The sequence below is a fragment of the Chiroxiphia lanceolata genome, chromosome 14 (assembly GCF_009829145.1).
Source record: "Chiroxiphia lanceolata isolate bChiLan1 chromosome 14, bChiLan1.pri, whole genome shotgun sequence".
Lineage (NCBI taxonomy): Eukaryota > Metazoa > Chordata > Aves > Passeriformes > Pipridae > Chiroxiphia > Chiroxiphia lanceolata.
In genome coordinates this window covers 882,250-901,073 of record NC_045650.1, presented here as the reverse complement: position 1 = coordinate 901,073, position 18,824 = coordinate 882,250, and the positions used below count along the sequence as shown (strand labels likewise).

The 18,824-nt window shown below is 54.4% G+C and overlaps 1 protein-coding gene across 1 annotated transcript in view; it reads left to right on the top strand.

The window, feature by feature from the left end:
- Positions 1 to 18,477, top strand: part of LOC116794020 (wiskott-Aldrich syndrome protein family member 3-like) — a 34,033-nt gene extending 15,556 nt beyond the window's left edge. Inside the window, 21 exon segments of the mRNA XM_032702334.1 lie at positions 3,663 to 3,748; positions 3,751 to 3,819; positions 5,240 to 5,324; positions 5,326 to 5,372; positions 5,496 to 5,615; positions 5,618 to 5,648; positions 5,955 to 5,959; positions 5,962 to 5,997; positions 6,000 to 6,070; positions 6,255 to 6,430; positions 6,822 to 6,881; positions 6,883 to 6,917; positions 6,920 to 7,030; positions 7,033 to 7,057; positions 7,611 to 7,648; positions 7,651 to 7,677; positions 7,680 to 7,805; positions 7,846 to 7,876; positions 7,878 to 8,023; positions 8,873 to 8,907; positions 8,909 to 18,477. Coding sequence (XP_032558225.1) covers positions 3,663 to 3,748; positions 3,751 to 3,819; positions 5,240 to 5,324; positions 5,326 to 5,372; positions 5,496 to 5,615; positions 5,618 to 5,648; positions 5,955 to 5,959; positions 5,962 to 5,997; positions 6,000 to 6,070; positions 6,255 to 6,430; positions 6,822 to 6,881; positions 6,883 to 6,917; positions 6,920 to 7,030; positions 7,033 to 7,057; positions 7,611 to 7,648; positions 7,651 to 7,677; positions 7,680 to 7,805; positions 7,846 to 7,876; positions 7,878 to 8,023; positions 8,873 to 8,907; positions 8,909 to 9,031 — 1,483 coding nt within the window. The 3' untranslated portion in view covers positions 9,032 to 18,477.
- Positions 18,478 to 18,824: the final 347 nt, after the last annotated feature.

Here is an 18,824-nt window from a genome sequence, read left to right as displayed (position 1 = left end):
CAGGGATGTCTGTCCCAAGGCAGGACTTTAGGAACTCCATTTCACATCCTCTGTGCCAGAGTTGGCATTTTGCAGCAGAGCCCAGCCCAGTGCTGCCTGTCAGGGTCAGACACCTGCACCAGACCTGGAACAGCCTGGCAGGTGGAAAACCCTCTGCCAGCCAGGCTGAGCATGGACACCGAGGCCAACATCCCACCTGCCCTGGATCAAGCATGTTTCCCCCCAGTGCTGCTGTCACCCTGGCTGTGCTCTCCCAGCTCCAGGACAAGGTCACCACAGTGCTGTGAGCGAGATGCCACACCAGCCTCGCTGCCTCTGCCCTTACTGGGGCACAGCGGGGCTGGGGCCACGGGGAAGGTGAGGGGGAGCTCAGGGTGACCCCAGAGCAGAGCTCCCCCCGCACCCCCCAGGGCCAGCAAACAGCAGGCAGAGCACAGTCTGGTGGCAGGCCCAGGGGCACCCGGAATGAAGGGACCAGGACACAGGTCCAGTGCTCACCCTGAAGATTGTGCCAAACCCAGGAGTTTCCCCAGTGCCAGCACCCACCCAAGGCAGGAGCAAGGCCAGAAGCACAGCTGAGGACCAGCAGCTCTTTCAGAGCAAGTCTGGCACTCCCAGCTGAGTTTGAATAACGTCCTGGGCCATGGGTGGGGTCGAGGTCCCAGGGGTCTCAGATGAGGCTGATCAAGGCCATCAGGGCTGGTAGTGTCCATGGGAATATGTCAGTTTGGCCCTGCAGCTTTACAGATGGGGCTTTACTGGGGCAATTTATTGGGCTGTACTGGAGGTACCAGTACATGATGGTGGCCCATGGTGCTGAGCACTGAGGTGGGGGCTAGGATGGTCCTATGTATGAAAGAAATCATTAATAGCTCTAGGCCTGACTGTCAATGTTTGGACTTCCCCCTCTTGCACCAGCTCCCCGAAGATCCCTGCCCCTGGGACCCTTTCCTGAAGGTCTGAGGACCTGCCACCCTTAATCACCCCCTGAAAGGCTTGGAAATTACCAGAAGTATCAGCAAAAGCAGAAGCCCCTTTGCTGGAGCTCTGGCTGGGCCACCAGCTCTCAGCATTTGTGTGCAGCTGCTTGGTAAGTGTGAGCAAGATGTGCCAGGAGGGATAGAAATTAAGTTGATGTCTGTGGGGTTGTGTGTAGCCCATCCTCATCCAGAGAACTGTGGTCCCCTGAGTCAGGACGGGCCTTGAGGGCACAGGTTTTACATCAGAAGTTGAGTTTCAAGCCAGAAGTCAGAGGTTTGGTGTTGCTGGTGCAGCAGGTTAGAGAACACTTGTCATGGGAGGGTTGGCAGGGCGTTCTGATCCCTGGGTTCCTGTTACCTGCCATTAATTGGGCAGGGTTAAAAAGCAGCTCGGCCAAAGTTGCCTTTTCAGGCTATCCAAGCCTAAAAATGGTGCCCAGTTCCTCCTTGGTTCCTCTGCTGCAGGCTCTGAGTCTTGTTTGGGCTTTTTAGGGGTGAGATTAAAGGGATTTTCCTCTCCAGGGATGCTCTCCCATGGCACATTCCCAAATGCTGCTATCAGGCTCCTTACCCACCTTCTGCCTCTCTGCAAGTCTGTCCCTGTGGGGAAGTTTCAAACCACAAATCCCTTTTTTAATTCATTCCACTCTGGGGTCCCCGCGGGGGCTGGAGGAGCGGGTGGCCCCAATTCCCCCCGGATTCCCTGTGAGGGACAAAAAGCCCCGGGTGCCGGTGGCTGTTTCCAGCGGCCGTGTCCCAGACGGGTGTGAGAATGGCTCTTTGTTCCCTGTTTCTAATTGCTGGGCTCGAGCAGCTCGTTAACAGCGCTCCCTGCGCCCTCCGGTCCTGCAGCCGCCGCTCGGGGGAACCCCGCGGGGACGTGCCGGGGTTCAGCCGCTGAGGGTGGATTTCGGGATGACACATAAAACCAGCTCAAAATGAGCTTAGGGTGAAGCTGCCAGCGTTGCTCAGCTCTTTATGCAGCCGGGGGGGATCCAGTGGGTGCCAGCGGGCTGTTCATGGCCCGAGCAGACATCCATCAACAGACATCCAGAGTCTCCCCTGCAAACCCTACTGGCAGAAACCTCTTGTTTTTTGGGCGCCAGGGGCGGTACCAGCCCACATCCATGTGCAGTGAGTTTGGGGAGCGCCGGAGGACACGCGGTTTGTTTGCTCCGAACCCAAAGCATCGCAGAACCCTGCGGAGGGTCAGGGTTCCTTCCCACGGTGCCCGACTGGTCTGGGGCAGAGCAGAGCCCAGCCCTGTCCATACAGGCCTGGGAGCACAATCAACCCTTTGGGAAGCTCCATATGAATGATTTAGGAACAAGTTTTGGACTGGTTCGTGGAGGGAGCTTGAATTTGCATTTGAAAACTGCGGAGGAGCTGGTAGTGCTGGCGGGGGACGGAGCACTCGCCGGCTGCTATCAATGGGAAACTGTTCTGTCGAACGCTACCAGGGCCAAAAAATGTGAACTCTGCAGATTGCTGGCTCGGTTCGCGGGCAGAAGTGCTGGCTCCCATGTCGGCACCCGGCGGCCGCTCCCGGCGATTAACGGAAGCTGCTTTTCCTTCGCTGCCAAAGTTCTGTAAAGATGGGTGGATGAGGGGTGCCCGGGATATGAAACGGGAGGATTCCACTCACTGCACTCGGGAGCTGGGGATGCTGCTTGTGTTCTCTGGTCCCTATCAGCCCGGCGGTCAGTTTGCCTTCACAGTGGGAGTGGAGCTGAGTCCGGATGCACTTGTGTCACCTCAGACCCCCTTGTGCAAACCTGTGGGGTCACTGCCCGTCTGTGTCCCAGTCCTGGGCTGCAGCACCCCAGAAGGCATCACCGTGGTTAATAAATGCTCCTTTTTTGCCTCTTTTCCCAGCCTGTTTCCCACCACTCTCCCTTTCCATCAGCAGGATGACCTGCCCCCAGCACCCCCCACCCCGTGGTGCCCATCCTTCACCCTTCCTCCCCAGCTCCCATGGGTGCTGTCGCTGGAGATGAGACTTTTGGGTGAGGGTATTTCCCTACATCTCCTTGAGCCCCAGAGAAAATGAACCATGCCCAGTTCAGATGGAATGGCAGCAGAGCCAGGGGCACCCAGACATGCTTGAAGGGACACCCAGAGATGCTATGGGAGCACCCAGAGATGTTGGGGGGGCACACGGGGATGCTGGAGAGGCACCCAAGGATGCTGGGGGGGCCATGCAGGGAGCTGGGATGAGCTGGGCCCAGCAGCTTGCCTCAGTGTAATGTGTGCACAAATAAAACCCTGGAGAGCTGGCAATGAGCTGGAAATAATGGCATTACAAGCGCTTCCTTGCTTCTGTTTGGGCTGGATGAGGCTTTTCAGGGCCGGCGGAAGGGAAGCAGCACATGGGGGTTTGCTCCTGGTTTGAGCACCGCTCTGGAGGTGAGGGGGGAAGGACACAGTGGCTTGGCAGGAGAGCACAAGGGTAGGGACAGGGCCCTGGTGTGGTCCTCACCTCCGTCCTGGCATCCATGTGCTCACCAGCACCCCAAGGTTTGCACCCACAGAGCACCCCCGACTTGGGAAAGCCCGCTGCTACCCGCCGAGTCCCAGCACAGGCAGGATCAGTATCCTGGGCAGAAAGCAGAGGGAATGGGAGGACAAATAGGCAAATGGTAAAATGTATTTTTTTTATTTCCTCTCTTCTCCTTTTGCCAGGAGAGGCGTGAGGGCTCTTGGGCAGGATGCCGCTGGTGAAGGGAACATCGAGCCCCGGCACCTGTGCCGGGGGGCTCTGCCCGACGGGTGACGAGTGAGCTGGAGTGTGTCACCAACAGCACCCTGGCTGCCATCATCAAGCAGCTGGGCAGCCTCAGTAAGTCATAGCACAGCAATCTCAGCGTGGGATGGTGGTGGAATGCTGGGTTGCTGGTTGGATGCTGCTGGGATGCTGCAGTCGCTTCCTCTGGTTCCAAACAGAGAGAAACAGGGGCTATGAGAGCCATGTGGGCTGCAGCCCCTGCTAATTCAGTGGGAATTTAATTCAGCTAATTGAAAATAGGAGGATGCTCAGGGCCAAGCCCAAACTGGGATTTTTTAAGACATTTTAAGACCCATTTTCCTCCCACAGCTGGTGTGTGTGGTAGGGGGCAGAAAGCCTCCGTGAGCCCCTTGCTTCTCCACTTGGCCAGAAATAGGAAGGTCAGGTGAAGGTCTAAGATACTCCAACCTATGCTTTTTAATGTGGGAGCTTTATGAGGAAGAGAGGTCTATATAAAGGTCTAAATCCTCAGCTATCTTCCTTCCCTGCGACTTATCTCAGGGGCGGACAAGAGCACACCGGTGTGAAGGTTGAATAGGGACAACCTATTTCACTGCTGAATATCCAATTTAAAAAGAGAGAGAAGCCCAGGCTGTTCAGGGCTCCCCCTCTTCTCTCCCACTCCAGAACTAGATTCTTCTCTAAAATACTCCCAGAAAAATAACCCTGTATTTATGGAGCTGCTGGAAGTGACACGGGTGCCCAGGCCATGGGTACCTTGTCCAGAGGAAAAAGAAATCAAATACAAATGACTGAGTTGGGAATGGTCTGAGAAGGTATTAAGATACCTTGTTTTTTGGGTGCTGCTTGATATGTGGGTTTGGAGGAAACTCTGAGGATCTGAGGTGCTGGGTTGGAATGGATACTGGGATGGGCTGGGTGCTGGGCTGGGTTCTGGGATGGGATAGGGACTGGTTGGGATATGGGATAGGATGGGATGGGATGGATGCTGTAGCCTACAGGTGTCAGCAATGCTCTGCCAGACTCCTTGCTCAGCCCCACGATAGGAATAGCCCTAATAAAGAGCTGTTGTAGCAATGCATAGGGTGCTGCAGGAAAATAACTGCTAAAGTTTTATAAAGTTAATATAAAGTTATTATGAAGTTAAACAAGTCACAGCTTCTCCCGCTGTGGAACTCTCCCTGCTGCTCTGCTCCTGGTTTCCCACCTTCAGGGCTGGATTTCCATCGGCCATGTTGTGTGATGGTCACTCTTTTGGCTCATCTGTCCTGGTGGATCCAAAGGCTTTTTGGGACACTGTGAATGTTCTGTGCCCCTGTGGGTACTGAAAAGGATGCTTGAGGGTGTTTGTGGGGGTGGTGTTTGTGCTCCCCTCCCTCTGTGCAGGGCTTTGGGAGAGAGTGAGGCTCAGCTCCCAAAAAAACAAGGCTGTGAAGAGCATGGGGCCACTGGGGAGTGTGTGCAGGGGATGGGCTGGTGATGGGCTGGTGATGGGCACTGTGTCCCCTGCCAGGCAGGCACGCTGAGGACATCTTCGGGGAGCTGTTCAATGAGGCCAACAGCTTCTACATGAGGATGAACTCACTGCAGGAGAGGGTGCCTGCTGGTCATCAAGGTGACACAGCTGGACTCCACCGTGGAGGAAGGTGAGAGCCTGGGGCTGTTTTGGGGTGACAGCCAGGACATGTGCTCATGGCTGGACCACGCACCATGCCTTGTTTGGGGGGCTGAGGCCACCTCTGTACCCCTTCTCCTTCCTGTGCCCACAGTTTCGCTACAGGACATCAACATGAGGAAAGCCTTCAAGAGCTCCACAGTGCAGAACCAGCAGGTTGTGTCTCGCAACTCCATCCCCAACCCGGTGATGGAGATGTACCAGCGCTGCGACAAACCCCGCCGCTCAACATCCTCACACCCTACAGGTACAGGCACATCACCTCCTGGGGGAACAAGGGGGTCCTGGGGCATTCTTGGGAGCCTTTTCCAAGAGAGGCATCAGGTGTGCACCCCATTTGCTGCTTGATGAAGCCCAAGAGGCCGATTTCTGCAGTTGCATTGTGAGGGCGGTTGGGATGGGTGGCACCCCCAGTGGTACTACGGGTAGTGACCTCTGTGTTGGACATGTCCCTGGTGGGACAGCAGCTCCATCATGGTTGTACCAAAGCCCATGTGCAGGGGAACGGGTGTCTTCTCCTGTGGTTGATAACTTCTCCCTTCCCAATGCTCAGGGATGACAAAAGGATGGCCTCAAATTCTACACCGACCCCTCCTACTCTTCAACTTATGGAAGGAGAAGATGTTGCAGGCAACAGAAGATAAGAGGAAGGAGAAGCGCAGACAGAAGGTAACGGCAGGAGGGCTGGAGCTGGGGTTGCCTGGCACCTGGGAACAGTCACCTTCCTGTGCATCCTGTGCACTCCCCTCTACTGCATCAGGCATCTCCTGGAGTGGGGTGATGCTCCCTGGGCACTGCTAATGGTCCAGAGATGCTGTGCTGGAGGTGAAGCTGTGGCTCTGTGTGCCTGCAGGAGCAGCGGCTGGTGGAGGACTCCACCCGGGAGGTGAAGAAAGTGAGGAAAGCCCGGAACCGGCGGCTGGAGTGGAACATGATGGCGTATGATAAAGAGTTCCGGCCCGATAACAGGTTCTCACCATCCCCCTATCACATGGCGTCATCGGAAGGATCACTGTCCCCAGATAATAGGCAGGTTCTACCTACTGCACATTCAGCTCGCCGGCTCTGCTTTGCTTTGCTCTGCTCCGTCTGTGGGGGTTCATGTTCCCGCAGCAGGGTTGGGGTGATAAGCCGAAAGCCTGTGGTAGCTTCATGAGAGTTGGTACCCCCAGGGTGCCATCCTGGACCTCAGGAGCGGCACTGGGATAAACAGAGCACTTTCCATTTAGCAGTTATGGGCAGAGAGAGTGGTTCAGCTGTGTTGTGTCCTCCTCCCCTCTGCTATCTCTCTGCTGTCTTGTACATCTATATTTTTGTGGCCATTTTTTGTTTCGTTCACTCAACCCCAAAATACTCCTGTACCTCCCACTCCGTTACCCCCCTGCCCTGAGTACAACAGTGGGGTTTCTCCGTGCTGCAGATCCTATGCGTCGGACGCGGCCGACCACTCATACCCCGACCCCAACCAACCCCCCGCAGCTGCTGGCCCCGGTGGAGCACAAGGAGGGGGTGCTGGCCCCCCCCACCCCCAGGAGCACGTGTACCGCCCCCCGGGCAGCCGCCAGAACAGCCTCAGCCGGCTGCAGCAGCCCCACGCGCCGCCGCCGCCCGAGGCTGTGCTCAACGGCCCAGACCGCACCTCGTCAAGGATTACGGGTAGGGCTCCAGCCCTTTGGCTGGGTGCAGGGGTGCCCAGGGAAGGGAGGCTTGGTGGGGGCCTGACCCCCCCCTTTTCTGGGCTGAGGTAGTGAGGAGAGCCCTCCTCTGTGGCTGTTGTGGTCCTAAACTGAGATCCAAATTAGTCAGGAGTGCTTTTGGGGTAATCTCATCTCAGGGACAAGGGGGATGGGGAGGTTTTCCCCTGGGGTGTTGGCCACCTTCCTACCTCCTCATGCCCCATAGCCCTTTGTGCTGGCAGAGCCCTCCCACCTCTCTGGCCCTGGGACAGAGCTTACATGGGGGTTCAGAGTAAACCAAGCTAGAGTGGAGCCTGTTGGGTGCCAGGATGGGTGATGGGTGCTGGATGCTGGAATGGGTGATGGGATGGGAATGAGATGGGTGATGGGTGCTGGAATGCGTGACGGGATGGGTGATGGGTGCTGGGATGGGTGATGGAATGGGTGAAGGTGCTGGGATGGGAGAAGGATGGCTGGGTGCTGGGCTGGGTGCCATCCCTCCCCATACCACTGACCTGTGCCCCCTGTTGCAGCCCTCAGCCGGTGCCCATGGCCGAGTACTTTGTGCCGCCGGCCCCCCGCCCCCACCACCCGTCATCCCCTCGCACAGACGGCCTTCGACAGCCCCATCTCGGCCCCCCCTGCGCTGGCCCCCGGCTCGGCCGGCCCCCCTCCCGCCTACCGGCCCCCCCCCCCCCCCCCCCCCCCCCCCCCCCCCCCGCCCCCCTGCCCCCCCGGCCCCTACTCCTCCCCGTCGGCCCCGCGCAGCCGGCCCCATGGGCCCCCCGGTGGCCCCCCCACCCGCCCCCGGGGCCCCCGGCGGTCTCTGCCTCGCCGGCGCACTCGGCCTCACCGCCCGCCCCCACCGTGGAGCCTCGGAAGCCGCAGATCCCACTGATGCCCATGAGCGATGCCCGGAGCGACCTGCTGGCAGCCATCCGCAGGGGTGAGGGGGCAGCAGGGTAGAGGCAGTGGGAAGGGGGGACAGATCCCCACAGTGTCACTGCAGGGGCAAAATACCTCTTGGAGTAGAGCTGGGGAAGCATCGGCTTCACCGAGTGCAAGATGAGGCCCCAGGTGGAAAGGTGAGGGGTGAAGATGGTGACACCCAGGTGAGACCTGAGTTGGGGAATGAAGTGCAGTGCAGGGTGTTGGGGAGAGGCTGGAGACTCATTGCCAGAGGTGGAATGAGGCCCCACAGATCACTGGATTCCTTTCAGGCTGTTGAGGATGATGTGCTCCAAGGTCTCTCCCACTTCCCCTTCCTGCAAATCTTGAGGTCAAGTGGTAAATTTAACCTTCCAGAAGGTTCAACATCTTCAGGTGAATGGAAGCAGAGAAGGAGTTTTATTCTCTGATAGAGCTTTATAATCACACATTGCATTATTCATAGAATCACAGAATGGTTTTGGCTGGAAGGGACCTTAAAGACCATGTCATTCCTGCCGTGGGCAGGGGCACCTTTTGCTATCCCAGGTTGCTCCAAGCCCCATCCAACCTGGCCTTGGACACTTCCAGGGATGGGCAGCCACAGCTTCTCTGGGCAACCTGTACCAGGGCCTCCCCACCTCACAGGGAAGAATTTCTTCCCAATATCCCATCTAAGCCTACTCTCCTTCAGTTTAAAGCCATTCCCCCTTGTCCTACCAATCCTATGATCTCATATAGCTTTGTAACGACCTACATCCTCCTGCCCAGGGCTGCAGCCATCTCATTTCAGCCAATACTATATAATGGGAGGATGCTGCACATCGGCTGCGCTGCTCCTAAAGCCCTCCCCCTTTTCCTACTGCAGGGATCCAACTCCGGAAAGTCCAGGAGCAGTGGGAAACAAGAGGCCAAGAAAGAGCCCGTGGGCAATGACGTGGCGACGATCCTGTCACGGCGGATCGCGGTGGAGTACAGCGAGTCCGACGACGACTCCGAGCTGGACGAGAATGAGTGGTCAGACTGAGGGGCCCCGGGCGGCTGGGCTGGGCTGGGCTGGGCTGGGCTGGGCTGGGCTGGAGGAACCCCCAGCTCTGCCCCGGGTGTGTACAGGCGCCTCCCCCACCGTCACCGACGAGCGCAGGCGGCCCCACTCGTCCAGAGCTTTGCTTTACACTTTGTCCAAACCCTGCGGGCAGCAGCAGCACTGGTAGGATACACCTCAGAGTCAGTGAGACCAGACATTAGCAGCACCTTCACGTTTAATGACTTCCAAAATTCTCTGAAGGCAGGTTAATAGGATTGCTCTGGGTTTACACCTGGAGCAGGAGCAGAGGCTGGCCCTGAGTGTGCTTTGTGCGAGGAGGGAGCCCCAGAGGCAGCAGTGCTTTTCCAGCTGGACGGTAACTGTGGTGACGAGAAGCTCCTGGAGAAGAAGCCTGTTTGCACAGGTGTACCACCATGGGAGCTCAGGGATGGCCCTGCATGGGCCTGGGGACCCTCTGCTGTCAGAGTTTTTGGGGTCAGGCAGCTCCAAAGGCTGCCCGTGAGCAGGAACCTCCTTCCCCTGAGGGTGGTGCACCACGTTTAGCAGCAGCTCTGTAGGGATGATTCCCATTGTACTGTCACTCCCTGGAGAATCACAGAATGGTTGGGATTGGAAGAGACCTTTAAAGCCCGTTGAGTCCAATCCCTTGCAATGAACTGGGACCCTTTCCACTAGACCAGGCTGCATGAGAAGACCAAGGTGTTGGTGACCTGAGCCTGTTTCTGTCCTTAGAACTGGTTTTCTGGGAGAAAAGGGTGAAGGCAAGGCTTATGTGGCTGGCAGGGACACACAACCTTGTCTTTGCCAGCGAAGGATTAAGGTGTCCAGGGAGCTTCCCCAGACCCAGCTCTCCTTGGCCTTAATGTGACACCATTTCAGTATTATTTGAAAAAGAAAAAGAAGTTAATTAGACAATCTGCTGCTTTTAGGTAAACTCTTAACTTGCCCTTTGCAGCCCCACATACTGTGCCTGCACAACTGAGACCAACTCAGAGCCAGGCACTGGTTCCCCCTCCCTGATCCTGCCCCATTCCCTATCCCACAGAAGGGTGCTGGTGGGGGAGCTGGAGAGCCAGGCCCCTGCCACAGCACTGAAAATACCTGTGCTCACATCAAAATAGAGTGATTCACCCAAGACTTTTCTCCTCCCTTCACGGAGAGAAGGGGTGGGAATACTGAAAATATCACAGTCAGGTGCAAAAACCTGCAGAGAGCTGGGAGACATTCCCCATAAGTGGAAAATGGGCCAGGACCAGCCGTGGACTTGCCAGAATGGTGTCGCCAGGCCCTCTCTTGTGTTCCCTTATACCACGAGACTCTGAATGGGGGAATACTGAGGCCCCATGTTGCAGCTCTTCTGGGGAAAGCCTGGGCTCTGTGCCTGCCTCTCTGCCTCTCCCAGTAGCCATGTAGCTGATGGCTACAACAGTAGGATTTTGACTTTCCAGAAGCAACCAGGCCAGTAAAGGAGGTGGGAGGGTAGGGCTGGGACCCAAAGGCTCATCCTTAAGTTCATAGAATCCTAGAGTGCTTTGGGTTGGAAGGGACCTTACATCTCACCTCATTCCAATCCCGTGCCATGGGCAGGGACACTTTCCTCTAGACCAGGTTGCTGGTTCCTCACCCTGAGAAGTGCTGGTGTTGAACAACATCCCAAACATCTGCTCATTTCCCCTGGTGAGAAACTTTTCATGGCCAGATGTGGTGAATCCTCTTGCCCAGCTGCTGAGAAATGCCCCCAGGAGCTCTCCTTTCTCTTGGCTGCCACAAAATGGTCTCCTGTCCCTTGGGAGTGACACCTCCCACATCTCCACACCTGGACTGTGAGCTGTGGTACCGAGTGGGCTTGAGCAGAGGGGCAGCATGGATGTGGGAGGGGCAAGGCAAGAAGCAGAAGTGCAATAGGATGCATGGAATAGCTCATCTACAAACCCAAGGAAGCAGGGCTGACCAAAGGAGGCAGGGAGTCACAATGCACCAGGAGGTCAGGAAATTCCTGATGCTTGGTGCTCGCCAAGAGCTCTCGTTTCTGATGTAGACCCTCTGAAACACAGGGAACTGACTGCAAAAGCTTTTGGCCAAAGCCTGGCCAAGACAGAGAGCCCCTGTGATGGGCCTTCCTTGGGAAAGCAGCTGGGATTTGACCTGGAACATGTTCAGAAGGAAGTGTTGTAAAAATTCAGAGCAACATTTCAGCAGATTCCTGGTGGTATTTATTGTGGAGCGTTATTAACGTAGACACAATCGTAATCCTGTTTCTGTGTGAAGAGAAAGTGGATTTATTTGGATAATTTAGAAAAAGTGATAAATTTTTTGAGGGAGAGAGAATAGCAGGGGCTGGGGGAGCTGCTCTTACCTGTTATGGGGGTCGAAGGGCTGCAGAGTCAGTGGGGGGAACCAAGTGGGGGCTCAGGCAGAGCCGAGTCCCACCAGCCCTGGGAAAGGGCTCAGGGACACATGGGACTGGCTTGTCCCTTGGATCTCTGACTGGCCCAATTCTGCAAAGCCAAGCCAGTCCTGGTGAGAACTGGAGAGTGGTCGAGTGCCCCTGGAAGATCAAGCCCCTCCTTTTCGTGCACCAGTTGCTTTGTGTGTGTCACACTGGAACTGTGGTCATTCTGGTAGGACTCTGGGTGTGGCAGGTCAGGACTGTCCCTGTAGCCTCCCACTGCCCTGTCACCTCCCTGCAGCTATGCTGCACTTGGGATTGGCAGCTGTCAGTCAACCCATGCCAGTGTCAGGGTCGATGCTGTTCCATGGCAAAGCACTTGACAATCAGATTGGCTTGGGTTGGAAGGGACCTTGAAGGTCATCTAGTTTCCTCAATCCTTGCCTGCCATGTGCCCAGGCCACATCTGCGGAGTGGGTGTACAGCTGGGAGCCTCAGGAGGGCAGGTAGCGAGGCTCCCCCGCCCACTCTTCCTCACTCCTTTATGTTCTTACACCATCCTCTCCCCTTTGGACATCCCAGCACATCCTCACCATTTATTCTGCTTACAATCTCCAGCCCTTGATAACACAAACACATTTCATGTGCTCAAGTCCAAAGCAAGTCAGCAGGACCATAACCTCCCAGCATTGCCCATTGCTTGAAAACATCATGATCCTCCTCTTCCAGGGATCTGAACTGCCATGGCAGCCCTTAAGCTGTCCTGATAGCAGGGATGGGGCTGATCCCCCGCCCCATCCTCATCCCAGTGAGATCTGCAGCAGAGCTCGTTGCTCAGCTTTCTGCTGTAGCTGGTGGAGAGGTGACCTGTGTAGTCAAGGTGGGCTGTAGAACCCATTTCTGGTCTGGTCACAGTGATGCTCTTCCCAACTCTCACAACGGCACCACAAGGCAGGCAAGCACCTGGAATTGCTAAGGTTGGAAAAAACCTCTAAGATCATCCAGTCAGACCATTAATACCACACGGTGACACTGAGAGCCCCGATCTCGTGACACAGCCACTGCATCCTCAGAACCTTCACCCGACAGTTCAGCCATGCTGGAGCGTGACCAGCTTTATTTTAGGCACATTCATCTGCTTTTTGCCCAGGTGACCTATGAAATCCAACAGAAGCAACACCAGTTCCTTCGTTGGGCCGGGCTGGCGCTGCTGGAGTTGGTTGTGCCCCACTCATTAACACTGTCTGTCTGAACCACATGCTGCACACTCCGTATTTTGTACATATGTGCCTATTCCCAGATATTCTTCCCAAAGTAGGCCATGCTGTGTTACACAACCTGAAATGCTCAAATCCTCATGTGGGCTGATATAAAAGTGAATATTTAAATATTTTATCTAGCTTGGCAGACATTAAAAAGTACAATCCAGGTCACAGATGACTGAATTTCTCCTCTCTCAAGAGCACCAGAATTGGGCTGAGGAGATTCTCCTGTATATTAAGGTATCATGTTCCATGTTAAAATATAGCAGTGGCATTTCTTTGCCAATGGATAATCATGGAGTGCCAAACATTTAATGAGCCCAACTGATCTCCTGAGAGCTCTTTCCATTTTATCTGCTTTCCCCTACTTGCCAATTTATGGGCATAGATTAAAAATAATAAATATGACTGCCAACGGGGGGAAGAACACCCTGAGTGCATACAGATGGATTGGGCTGCAGTCAGTGGAACAGTAAATAAGCCAGGTTTGTTCTGCTTGGAGATATTAGCGGAAGGCTGTGGTCCTTGAGCTCCATCAGGAACCTGTTGGACATATCTGGTTCATCTAAAAACGGACACTGTGGGGACCAGCATGTCCACGGTACATCTGTGAACCTACACCAGGTGTGAAGTCTGGTCTTGCTCAAGTTTCTGAAGGTTGGTGGAAGTCTAGCAGTGTTCGTGCCTGGCCTTGCACTCAGTGTCTCCTTGGGTTAGAGGGACCATTGGAGCTGGCTCTGGATGCTGGTTGGAGGTGTTCTGAAGGAGGAATGGATTGGGTAGTTTCTAACTTTGCACCCTGGGAAGAAACCTAGAGAGGAGTGAGCATCACATCCCAGGAGAGCTCCTGCTTCTGCTGATGTTTTTTCTGGGGAAGGTCTTGCTCCTGGTGCAAACATGAGGCTGAACTTGGCTTCTCCAGAGAGCTCCCTCAAATTTCCTCCCAGCAACTTTTTCATCTCTATTTCCCTTTCAAGACACCCAACAGCCTGAACAGAAGCTTTGCAGACTCCCTTGGGGACAGAGCCTGAATTTACACCTCAGCTTTAATGATAAATGGAAGTTTTGCTTGGAGGGAGGCAGGTTGTAGCACCAGAGGTGGTGTTTTGGAGGGTGCATTCCAGAGGTCCATGGCTGGCAGGAACACAGTGCCATTTCCTCGTGGATGGACCATGTTTGGCCATGGGAAGCGCTCCCCATCATGGGATGCTGGCAAGGGGAGCACAGGCTGTTCCTTTCACCGAGATTCCTGTTTTCCTGTAGTAATAGTTATTTAGGGGTAAGGTTTTCTCAGCTGGAATGTCACTTTACAGATTAAAACCCCAAAACAATAAGGGCAAGGAGTCTGTCCTGAGGAGTTTACAGTCTACAGCAAAGACCATATAACCTGCACTGCACTTTAGGAGCCTCAAATGCTCACTCACCCATGAATTTACTCTCCACTGGGCAGCAGCACCTCAAGGACTGTTGTCCCTTCCTTAGGTGACCCCACGAGCAGCCCCATGACCACATCCCCCTGCTGATGTCACAGTGGGGCTCTCCTGCCCCTCCACTACTGCCCTGCAAAAGTGCCTGAGCAAAGTCCAGGAGTGCCAAGCCATGCTGGGTTTGTCCCTGTGCTCTCAGGGTGGGCCTTTCCCAGTCCCCACACAGCTCTTCTCTCTGGGATGGCCATGGATGTGATGGGAAACGTGCCTGGATGCACCACTGCCTGCCAAAACTTAGAGCTGCCCATCAATTCACGTGGTGGCCTCTGAGCTCATGCAAAATGTCCTCCTTCAGACACTTAGAAGCCAAACCTAGACTTTGACGTATTTTGATCTGTTTGAGAGTCAAAGGATGTGGGGGGGTTGTGAATCTGGTCTTCCTTGGACAGACTCCAGGTTTTCTAGGATTGTTGTCTCAAGCTCTGCTTTCTCCAGGTAAAAATTGAGCCTGGATTTTGCTGGGGAAAGGAATGAAAAAAAACCCAAACAAAACTCCCAGTCAGGAACTTCAGTGAGGTTTGCCCCAAAGCCTTCAGAACGTGCCCACAGGCAGGGTGGGGGCAGGACACCACCCTGGTGCTGTCACAGCTGAGGCAGAGCCTGCAGCAAGGGATGGGCTCTCGGTGAGGGAAATCCCCAGGCAAGATCTGGATGGAACATGCTTGGCCACAGAGTCCCCAAAGGCAGTGCTGATGTGACTTTATCCATATTAATGTCTGGATTACAGACTGCCAGGACCCTGAGGCCACGGGCTCCTCCACAGTGCTGTGTGATAGCAGAGCAGGGATGCTTCACCCCCCATGGGCATCTCCTAATAGGGATCTTTCCACAGGTTTCAGCCTCCCAGAGGTGCCTCTGTAGTCTCTTGTTCCTCGCAGGAACAGGTTCAAACCTGTTAACCAATGACCTGTCAGTGTTGTGAGGCCAAGTGTGTGGGAAGTGAGCCTTCCCCTGCACACCTTTCCCATGGTGGCAATGCCAGGGCCCTGGGCTGGCCCTGGGGGACTTTCAGCCCAGTGGCTGCTCCAGCACTTAGTTCTGCATAAAGTATTAAGAGTGCAAAGAGGAGTTAAAAAATAGAAATAAAATAGTCCAGCATTTTAGGTTGGTTTTTCTCCCACTGCTCTGTACAGGGAAAACCTCAGGTGGGTAAAACCCTCTGAAAAGCCACAAAGGCCGGTGGGGAAAATAACTCTGTTCTCTATGTCAGTGAGGGACTCAAGTGCACGGCACGGGAGGAGTGAGTTGTGGCAGAAGGGAGCTGAGTCAGATCTCGGGGAAGGCTTTGCCAAGGTAAGGGATGGAGAAACTCTGAAACAGGCCACAAAGGTTCTACCTTGGGAGGGCTTTGAGAAGCAGGTGGGCAAATGCCAGAAAGGAGCACTGCCCATGACCTTGTTGTGGGCCAGGGAGTGGTGGAGGTGCCCACAGGGCATCTCTTCAAAACATGTTTGTAGTTCTGCCTCATCCCATCCTTTGGGTGTCCCAGCCCCAAAGCATCTCCCACCAGCCAGGGCAGCTGCTGGGGCTCTCTCTTAGTTTTGGTGTTGACCCTTAAATGCAATAAAGATAAAACACCTGAGAGGGAAGAATGTGAACTTAGTGGAAAACCAGGGCATGCAGATGTTACTGCTGTATTTCCCTAGTTAGAAGGCAGCAGCTCCAGCAACTTGCTCCTCAGGACCCTTCATCATCTGCAGCTGCAGTGGGTAAACCATGCTGGTAAATTAAGGGGGAGATTTTAAAAGTTACTCTTTGATTTGGGTTAGCTCACATGAGAAATCTAAACATAAAACACAAACCCCTCCCCCACAAAACTAAAAGCAAACAAACAACTTACATGTGATTTCCAGAAGGACAATTTGTTCTGTTCCCTTCCCCTGGACCTCGAGGGAAGGTCAGTCCCAGCAACGCTTCCCAGCTATCACCAACAAAATGAAGCAGGTCTCACCACTTCCAAAAAATCACATCCTGAGAAAACAGTATTTTAGACAAAGCAATAAGAACCTCATCACAGTGCAGCAAGGAGAGGGGTCTCTTGTCACCCTAGGAGGTGCTTTTGACCCTGAAGGCCCTTCCCCAGCCCAAGTGTTTGAAATCCTGTTGATTTTCACCTCTTACCAGTGCTGGTCCATTCCTGACACCTCAGCTGGGAACACTTACACCATAGCAAGTCATTTCTTACCATGGAAAAGGCAATCATAAAAGTCTGTCTTTGAGCCTGGTGATGTTCCTGTGATGCCCATGGAGGAGAGGGTGATTTCCTGATGGCAACAGGAACACCTTTGACACAGTCCTGCCAGGTCTTCAAAAATCAAACTGTTATGAGCCCCAACACCCCCCTCACTGCCCCCCCCCCCCAATTTAATTTTATACTGAGGTGTTTCAGGTCTACCTTTAGTTCTGGCCAGTTTTTATCAAATGGGACCACTCTCGGTGGTGCTTTTCATCTCAGATCAGAGCAGACCAGAAAAAGAAAGAAAATCACAGAATCCCAGAAGGGTTTGCTTTGGAAGAGACCTTAAAGCCCATCCAATCCCACCCCTGCCATGGGTAGGGGCACCTACCACTAGACCAGGTTGCTCCAAGCCCTGTCCAAGCCACTTAAGTCCCCACCCAAAAAATCCCCAAACAACCCCCTTTTCTTTGAAATGCATTTTTAGGAGGTTTTGGGGCTGATGGCTCCTTACCTGAATAGACTTCCTTAATTGTGGGGCTGCTTGACCTGGGGGGGATCTGAAGCAGGGTGTCCCCAGCACGAGTTTGGGTTGATGCTGAGCCGTGCTGGCACTTCCCTCCCCTTGCTGTGGGATGTGCCCTGTCACACCAGGGCTCATTCCCACTGGGAATGCAATGGGGCCACAGTGGTGTGGCAGCTCCTTACTGACACAAGTGCCTTTCCTGGAGGTCCCCACGGGCTTCCTGGGGTGGGTGGTCTCACTGTGCTGGAAAGGGCAGCGCTCACCTGGGGTGGAAACCTGGACCTGCCCAGACCCCAAGGTATCCTCTGGGAGTCCTCCTTCCTGCACGGGGGTAGTTTGGGGTAGCTGGTTTTGGCCAACCCAAGAAACCTGCTCTGGCAAATGCACATCTGGGTGCACATGCCAGGGACAGGGGCAGGGACAGTCCCCGAGAGGACACGTGAGGAGTGCAGGGAGGGGGCAAACCCTGTCCCCACTTTGTTGTGGGACGTGCCCCTTCTGGTGGGTTTGCTCCAGGGTAGGTGCATTGCTGCTGCCATGGACAAGCCTTCAGGCTGGAGAGCCTTCCTCTTCCTCCTACTCCTCCTCCTGTCCCTCCCAGGGCTGTGGGCCAGAGCCAGCTGCTGCTGCAGCACAGGAGCCATCTCACTGCCAGGTTTCCATCCCCTTCGGAGTGAGGCCAGGTGCTGTAGGAGAGTCATTTTGGGGGACACTGAAGACAGGTGAGGATCACCTCCTGTGCCCTGCACCCAACAGGGTGGGGATCAAGACACCTCAGGCGCCCCAAACCTCCTCTGCACTACCCAAACTCAGCGCTCTGAGCCAGGGAGACCTCCTGGAGCACCTGCTGAAACAGAGCATCCACCTCGAGCTGGACATGTTAAAAGCAGTTTTCTCCCCTTTTGGCACTGACTGATCATACAAACAGCCTGGAATCAGAGCTCAGGCCAGTCTTTGTGGAGGTTGGCTCCACCTCTGCAGCGGTGGCACAGTGGGGACAGGGAGGTGCCAGCCTGCATTGGCTTCCTGGGTGCTTCCTCAGCATCCGTGGGGCTGCCCTGATCCTCCTGAAAAAGGTCCATTTTTTAATAACAGCAGAAGTATTGCCCGTATCTCCTGTGATTTGTCATTGGATAGAAGGAGCTGATGGGAGACAGGAGGCTCTCCCAAGGGAGGGTCACCTGTTCCAGGCCATAATTGATTTCCTTAATTCCATAGCTGAGATTAAAGAAGGAGATGTTCACTGTCTGATGGGGTCTTTAACCATGTGCACTTAGTCAGTAGGTGAGTAGATGTTGCTGCCTGTATCTATCTACCCTACCCAGTTGCTACGTGTGAACAAGTGTATATCTCCCCAGTGTTGTGGGTTCTGCCTGTGGTGACACGATGAGGGAAGGTGGGGACTCCTGCAGCTTCCTTCTGTACAGTGTAGAGAGGAAACCTGGAACAACCCCAGGCACCGCTTGTAACTACATTTGTTCAAGAAATGTCATCTTAATCCCAAACTGTTGACACTTTATGCATGTGCTAATGAAATTTAAAAAGAAAAAAAACCAATTAATAAAGATTTTAAGAGGTTACAGTAGATTTGGGTTTGGCTTTTTGTCATCTTGCCCTCGCTGGGTCCTTTGGATGTGAGTTATCAGCCCTGTGATATTCCCTCCTCTATCAGAGTCTGGGACACAGAAGAAGCAGCAGAAAGCTGTGATCTCTTTATAACCCTTCATTTGGAGAATCAAGCCCTCAAAGATCAACTAATTCCCATGGGTGTTTAATCCCTGACTTCCTAATCAGAGGGCAGAGAATGGTTTGCTGATGGAAAAGCCTCCATCCTCATGCTTGGAGGCTCTGAGCAGCAGGAGCTGTTCCTTCCCAACCCCTCGATGTCTCGAGTGGTTTTTTTCTCATCCAGCTCATCCTGACCCAAGTCCT